This window comes from Danio rerio, chromosome 7 (genome assembly GCF_052040795.2).
Source record: "Danio rerio strain M-AB ecotype USA chromosome 7, GRCz13ab, whole genome shotgun sequence".
NCBI classification, from domain to species: Eukaryota; Metazoa; Chordata; class Actinopteri; order Cypriniformes; family Danionidae; genus Danio; species Danio rerio.
In genome coordinates this window covers 34,936,348-34,944,519 of record NC_141027.1, presented here as the reverse complement: position 1 = coordinate 34,944,519, position 8,172 = coordinate 34,936,348, and the positions used below count along the sequence as shown (strand labels likewise).

Here is an 8,172-nt window from a genome sequence, read left to right as displayed (position 1 = left end):
GAGAAGTAAAACCACAGGTCAAGGCATGTGCATGTCATCCTAATGCTCACATATATAGGCAATACTTTTGCCTTTTATCAGTTCAGTCAATTCAGTCTCTGAAAGGAACAAACTAAAGATTTCGTAGAAGAAGAAAAAAACCTAGTGAGTTTCTTCTGATTTAAACCTACACAAGATATAAGAAGAAAAAGCTAATGTCTCAGTGTAACAGAGAGAATCTTCTTCCAGACAAATCTCTGTTCCTTTTAATGCCCACTTCCTCTTTCACACCATTACAAGAGTCACAAAAACACGGTGCAATGTGAGGAAAAAGAAGATGTTGAAATCATTGTGCACCGCAGCTGCGGCTGTGGACAATCTGCTTGCATAAGACACCATGGGAATCTAACCCATATCAGACAGAAGTGTCTGATATAAAGGCAATGAAGGTTTAAAATCAAAGTCAAAGTAATTGTGTAATAGAATATGTGGTCAATTAAAACATCTCAGCGAGTATTACAATATACTCAGAACACAAAAATAAAGACACAAGCAAATGTTTTACTTGATTTAAACGTGTGCATTTGAATACAATTCCTACATTTAAAAGCTTCATGCACTCCTGCTTGAGAAACAATAGTTAAATGCCTAATATTGTTCAGTCCTGGGTGTGAAACACCTGATAGGGTCAGTCTGCAGTACTGACGCATGATTCCACTGCCACGTCTTGACTTTTTGAGTCTGTGAGACACTGTGAGTTGGTGGTGGTGTGTGAACTTTGTCTTTTGGACACAAATGATAACTCCTTATTCCCTTCTCCTGACACAGCACTGGACAGATGCTGGAACAGCTTCTGTATCCCCGTTTCTCGAAGTGAGCTGCGGAAGGTTCGTGCTGCGAGCACATAGAGCACTGGATTGACAGAGCTGCTAACAAATACCAGGGCTCCTGCTATAATGCCCATTGTGGCGCAAATGTCTTCCAAACTTTGCGCCAGGTCTGAGTTTGATTGCTTGATTGCCAGTGAAATGAGAGAAAGAATGTTGCCTATGTGATGAGGGATCCAGCACAGAGCAAACATCACCACCACGCTGCAGATCAAAACTGTGGATTTACGCTTGGACTTGAAGTTCATCTGCACTATGCGACTGAAGAGGCAGCCATAACAGACCAGCAAAGTTAAAAAGGGGACGATGAAACCTATAAGAGTTTCTAAAATAAGCAAAACAGCCTCCTGGGTGTCAGACTCGTATTCCCTGAAAATGCATTGATCGTGTCCATTAACATCCCCCAGATTGTGAGTTAAAATGATGGGAATGCTCAGCAGAAATGAAACAATCCATATTATCAGAAGCACCTTGTTTAGTACTTGTTTTCTTCTCCAGGTGATGGAGATGAATGGGTACCTGACGGCCAGGAATCGCTCCACACTCATGACGGTAATGATGAAGACGCTGCTGTACATGCAGGAATAGATGATGTAGACCATGGCTTTACAGGCAGCCTTTCCGAACACCCAGGACCGGGCCAGCGAGTAGATCCACAGCGGCAGGGTGATCAGCACCATAAGGTCAGCGGCGGCCAGATGGAGGATGAGCAGCACCGTGTGTGAACGCTGTTTTACATGCTTCAGGATGGTCCAGACCACTAGCAGGTTTCCTGGTGTGCCCACCATAAAACACACGGCCAGGATCACACAGGCCCCCACCAAGCCCAGCTCGGTCTCCTCGTCTCCCTGAAGATTCGCCGTAGCGTTCATGTTTCCTTCTCTGGTGCACTTCTAGTGTGCTACACATCCAACCACTGAGCTAAAAAACAGGCTGCATCAGCAAAACTCACTTCCCTTTTGTGAGGGGAAACAGGGCTGTCAAACACAGAAAAGAAAAACATCTGAAGTGACTGTTGGCTAGAAGAGAAGGACATATAGCGTGAAAGGGTGTTTGGGTGGTGCATCAGCCATGGATACAGATGTAAAGATTGTGTGAAAAATGAGAATGTGGTCAGGTCTCAACTAATTCCATTAGGACATGTGTCTTGTGATTGTCATTGCATTGTTTTATTCAACGAGAAGCTGCTTGATATTAGTAGTTGCCATTTTGATGGTAAACCCTGACTTTACCAGTTAAAAAAGTACTAATTACTCAATAATTACCATCAACTGTTTGGTTGACAATATTCATTTATTCATTCATTCATTTTCTTTTCAGCTGGTCTTTTTAATAGTCAGGGGTTATCAAAGCGGAATGAACTGCCTACTTATCAAGCACTGGGAAACACCTATACTCTCTTGTATTCACACACACACACACACACACACACACACACACACACACACACACACACACACACACACACACACACACACACACACACACACACACACACACACACACACACACACACACACACACACACACACACACACACACGACAGCCAGTTTAGTTTAATTCATCTATAGCGCATGTCTATTGGTCTGTGGGGGAAACGGAGCACCCGGAGGAAACCCACATGAACACAGGGTGAACATGCAAACTCCACACAGAAATGTCAACTGACCCAGGCAGGGCTTGAACCAGCAACCTTCTTGCTGTGCTGTAAGGCCATTGTGCTAGCCACTGTGCCATCATGACACCCTGGTCAACAATATTCTTCAGAGTATTTTATTTTGCATTCAGCAGATGAACAAGACACATTTTTCTCTTTTGAGTGAACCATGCTTTTGAAATTGACAGGATTCTCATTGACAGTATAGTGAGTGGAAGTAATTATACAAGTTATAAGTTATTATATTATATATAAGTCTTCAAATTGGGTGACGCAGTGGCACAGTGGGTAGCACAAATAGCCCTACAGCAAGAAGGTCGCTGGTCGCTCCCTGCGTTCGCGTGGGTTTGTGTGTATGGGTTTGTGTGTATTAATGTTTCCCAGTGATGGGATGCAACTGGAAGGGCTTGTGCTGAGTAAAACACATGCGGGATAAATTGGCGGTTCATTCCGCTGTGGCGACCCCATTTTAATAAAGGGACTGACCTGAAAAGAAAATGAATGAAGTCATCAGAAAATTTCTTCAGAAAAGGTTTCATTCAGATGAGCCAGTTTATCTTATTTTTTTTACTACACTGAACATAAAGATGTTTTTAAAAGTAGGACTTACATGTTGTATTTTTTCCTGTTGGAAGTCTTTCCTATAAGTTTTAAACTTTCCTATATCATTTAAACAATTTTAATCACCAAAAAAAAAAAAAATTAATAACTCACTTACTTTCATTTGGCGTATTCTCTGCTTTATCAGTGGTCACCACAGTGCAATGAACTTTCTAATTATTCTCTACTCCACTAAAAAGCATTTTGACCAAAAAAAAAACAAAACAAAAAAACAAAATGCAAATAAAAATAAATTAAATAAAAACAAAAATTAAAAACTAGTGCAGGGCGATGCAGTGGCGCAGTAGGTAGTGCTGTTGCCTCACAGCAAGAAGGATGCTAGTTCGAATCTCAGCTGGGTCAGTTGGCGTTTCTGTGTGGAGTTTGCATGTTCTCCCTGTGTTTGCGTGGGTTTCCTCCGGGTGCTCCGGTTTTCCCCACAGTCCAAAGACATGCAGTACAGGTGAATTGGGTAGGCTAAATTGTCCGTAGTGTATGAAAGAGTGTGTGTTGATGTTTCCCAGTGATGGGTTGCAGCTGAAAGAGCATCCTCTGCATAAAAAACATGCTGGCAGTTCATTCCACTGTGGCGACCCCAGATTATAAAACGGACTAAGCCAAAAAAAAACGAATGAATGAACACTAGTGCAATCTTACATACAGAAAATACAGGTTTACAATGTGCTGATCAGAACTAGGATCCAGTACCAAGCTGGGAGTAGGGGGTGGGGACTTAATCAGAAAGAGCAGGGTCAAGCTGAAGAGTCTGAACATGTTTGCGAAGGGTTTCCCACAGTTTCATCAAAATAGTGCTAGGTCTGTGAAGAGAGTACCTAATTTTCTTTACATTTATAAAATAAAGAATATTTCTTATCCAGCAAGTGTGGGAAGGAGGGTAATGGCTTCTCCAATTTAGAAGAATTAATAGCCTAGCCAGAAGGGTTAAGAAGGCTATAAGTCTACAAAATGAGAGGGTAAAGTATGGCCAGGTGGGAGAACCCCAAATTAACCAATAATTGGACAAGGTGGAATATCAACAGTGGTAATACCATGAGAGGAACATTTGCCTCTAAAAAGAAAGCAGGGAAGACAAGACTAAAACATATGGATAAGAGTAGCTGAACCAGAATGACACCTGTCGCATTTAGGGTCAATAGACAGGTTGATGCGAGCATACACTCCAAAAAAAATTTTTTTGAATGAATGAGTTGTGTGGAACTCAGCATTTTTTACAGTGCACCTGCTCTCTGGTAAAAAATTTTTACCGGCGGTTACCCTTCCAGCCACAACCCAGGACTGAGAGTGCAACCATTTAGAGCTATATAGAGGAAACTCATATGAGCATTAGAACATGCAAACTGCACACAGAAAGAGCTCTTGGTCCAGCTGGGATTCAAACCAGTAAGCTTCTTACTTTAGGGTAGGCAATTGGTTACCATTGCTGCCTCAAATCAAGTACTGCGGTATTTTGCTAAATATTTTGGCATTTAAACATCTTTGAATATACAGATTTAATATGGCATTTAAACAACTTTCATAAAATCATGTAAATGAACAAAACTGATCACAAAGATTTGAAATAATATTTGACATCTAAAATCCTTTAACTATGAAAAAACAAAACATCCTGTCATTTGAACAACATTAATTATAACATATATTATGGCAGTTAAAGAACATTCACAAAGGTGTAAAATAAAACACTTCAACATTGTCGATTACAAAAAACTAAATCATGATATAATGGCATCTGACTAGCTTTAGCCATTTAAGATGCAAGCCATTTTGACCATTTCGAACAAACAATTATTTACCTAAAAAGAAAATCAAATATATGTAATCTGAAAAATTTGACAATTTCAAATATATCCAAACTTCTAACTACTGTTCATCAACAGGACTTTCCAGGTTATTTCCATCCTGCGGTCCACCACCCTGCAAGGCGTCTTCTTTCATTTGAAGTGTTTGTGTTCCCAAGTCTTGAAACAGCTTCACTATCCCTGCCTTCTTCAGACTTCCATGGAAGGTTCTGGAAGCAAAAGCGTACAACACAGGGTTGACTGAGCTACTTATAAAAGCAAGAGATCCAAAAATGAAGATAGCGCTATCTGATATAGCAGATGCTTCTTCTGATTCTCCTCTTAGAATATCCACCAGACTTATTACATTAAGGACATGATGAGGTAGCCAACACAAAATGAAGGCCACGACCACTCCACCAATGAGGAAAACGGATTTCTTCTTGGCCCTGAAGCGCACCTTTCGGAGCTGTGCGGCAACTTGGCAGTAACAGATCGCAAGTGTAAAAAATGGAATGACAAAGCCAAGAAGAGTCTCCAAACACATACAAAAGACTTCAAAAGACAAGGAGTTGTAGACCCGGTGCAGGCAGTGTCCTGTGCCATCATCCTCATCATCTAAAGACTGGGTCAGGATGACTGGAATCCCCAAAAGTAATGACAGGATCCAGGTCACTAGCAGTAGTCTGAACATGGCCGTCTCATTTTTCCAGGACAGCATCTTGAATGGGTACCTGATAGCCAGGAATCGCTCCACACTCATGATGGTGATGATGAAGACGCTGCTATACATGCAGGAATAGATGATGTAGACCATGGCTTTACAGGCAGCCTTTCCGAACACCCAGGACCGGGCCAGCGAGTAGATCCACAGCGGCAGGGTGATCAGCACCAGAAGGTCTGCAATGGACAGATGAAGGATGAGCAGCACCGTGTGTGAACGCTGTTTTACATGCTTCAGGATGGTCCACACCACCAGCAGGTTCCCCGGGGTGCCCACTAGAAAACACACAGCCAGGATCACACAGGCAGCAGTGCTCCCTGCAGTCGACCAACCATCCTGCTCTGCGTCAGTCTCACCAGATAGAGAGGAACTGTTCATGTTGTCCAGTTTCAGAGAATCACAGTTCTGACTGAAACTGCATTTGAGTTCCGTATGTTTTAGCTTGCAAAGCAACCCGTTTTTGACAATATGACAGAAAGAGGAGGAGACAAGTGGCATGCCCACGCTTTACAGAAGTCATTTCTTTCGTAATTATGTTGTGCTTTACCTACTGAAAACCGATCTGTATGAACAAGCAGGATACAGATTGAGATAAGTAAGAATTTACTGTAAAACAAAACCAAAAGGACAAATGCAGGGAACCTGGGAATTGTCATGACTTTGTCAGAAATGAGTCACCATCACACACGAGCACCACCCTCCAGAGTTTCTGTCAAAAATACAAGGCCTTTACAGAGGATGTAGTAAGGATACACTAGGATCAGGGGTGTTGCCATCAATTCTGGGCCCTATGAACAAATATTAGAACTGAGCCCCATAAGTGAAGAGCGGGGGGCAGTGTCCTAAGTAAAGGTGGGGGGATTCCCAACATTCCAATCAACCAATCAGATTTGATGAAAATTGTTACAGGGTTAAAAAAAAGGTTGTCTACAGTTCTTATTCACCAATCCTTTCCTCCATGTTCTAGGGGTAAGTTATGGTTAGGATTGTGTTTTAGGGTATTGGCGGGGTCAGGACAAAGTATTAGGAATGAACTCTTGTCACTTATGTGGGTAAAGTTGACGGATCCAGTTTGGGCAAGTAGACTTGAGCACTGTCAAGTCTACATTACATGAAACATGAAAGATGACAAAAGTAACAATATGCAGTTAAAATAAAAGGACATTCATGAACATCTCCAATAGAAACTTGACTGTTTAAGAACGTGGGCATGATACGGTGAACTCGGACAAAACTAAAACCCCAAAATCACAAACTTCTCTGCAATATAGTGCACTCAAAAATGATGTTTGTTGAAATGACTTATTTAAAATGAGCTAAAACAACACAACTTTTCAATTTTTGGAACAACTTAATTGTTTTATGTTCAATCCACTTAAATTTCAGAAACTAATAAGTTAACTTAATTCCTTCATGTTGTCTTAACACAAATCGATTATGTAAAACCCAGCATTTTTACGGTGTAAGTCAAAAACAGTATGCAAGCTGTGTACGTCTGTGTTCAACTGCTAATACTTCAATTGAGATTCTGCATTTGTGGCCAAATGATTGGAAAGTCAGATTGGTAATCCATAGATTGCAGGTTCAATTCCAAGTACCCAGCAGTTGAATTTGGGGGAGTGCAGCAAGTGCCACCTTCAGTATCCATTGTGTTGCCTTTGAGCAAATTCTAATTGCACTGCAAGCAATGGCCACTTCTCTGGGTGTGTGTAGGATGTGTATGTTTTCACTTCTCACTCATAATGTGTTTATGCATTTGGATGAGTAAAATACAGAAGACAGGTTTCAATTTCATGGGTATACTTGACAATTTTCACTTCAGTGCACAACTGGACACCTCACTTTTCTATATGAGGCCTTTTGAGAATATTTGTAAATGGAAGTGAAGTTACAAAACTGATGCTGGTAGGTCATCATGCGACATGTTGAAAATATCATTCCCAAATTCATGTTGTCATTCTGTCGCGTGACCTACAAGCATCAGTTGTGTCACTTCACGTCACTGCTCATATTCATCTTATATAAAACATACCTTTTCATACCCATGAAGAAGCACCTAATCAGACAGTTTGCAATTTTGGATTCACTGTGAATAAATACACTGATCAGTGCGTTCATCTAAAATGATTGACACGTTGTATGGTTACAAAGACACATGGATAAGTCAATAAGTAGCTGAGCCGCTTCAGTCCCACATAGCAAAATTTCTCTGGCTCACACAATCAGCTTTTGCCAGGCCCATATGCTGCCGTGAATTACGGTACACGATTGGACCAAGTCTGACTTCCACACAAGGGCCAAACATGGACCACATCTGGGCCAAGTCTCAGCCAAGTTAACAACCCATAACTAGGCCTGAACTGGGCCAGAAATGTTAGTGTGCCACGACTGCAAGGAATTTGATAAACCTGTGAAGCATTTTGCTTTAGGCATGCTATGGGCGTGTTTTTTCTCAAAGTGACCTGATTGGTAGATTTTTTTTCTTTACACAAAAATGATTTAAATGTCATTTAAAAGTGGGTCAT

At 41.2% G+C, this 8,172-nt stretch overlaps 2 protein-coding genes across 4 annotated transcripts; both read right to left on the bottom strand.

Annotated features, from left to right (window-relative positions):
• Positions 1–523: 523 nt before the first annotated feature.
• On the bottom strand, positions 524–1,746 carry si:dkey-148a17.6. Its single transcript, NM_001328706.1, is given in 1 exon segment — positions 524–1,746. A coding segment is annotated over 1 exon segment (1,071 nt). The 5' UTR covers positions 1,739–1,746; the 3' UTR covers positions 524–667.
• A 269-nt stretch (positions 1,747–2,015) lies between these two features.
• On the bottom strand, positions 2,016–6,106 carry si:dkey-148a17.5. Of its 3 annotated transcripts, none has more exons than XM_087258669.1 (2): positions 3,754–6,106; positions 2,016–2,227 (listed from the first exon to the last, which is right to left on the bottom strand). In XM_087258669.1, the coding sequence occupies exon 1, from the start codon at positions 6,023–6,025 to the stop codon at positions 5,006–5,008; it is 1,020 nt and encodes a 339-aa protein (XP_087114795.1). In that variant the 5' UTR covers positions 6,026–6,106; the 3' UTR covers positions 2,016–2,227; positions 3,754–5,005.
• Between the last annotated feature and the right edge of the window lie 2,066 nt (positions 6,107–8,172).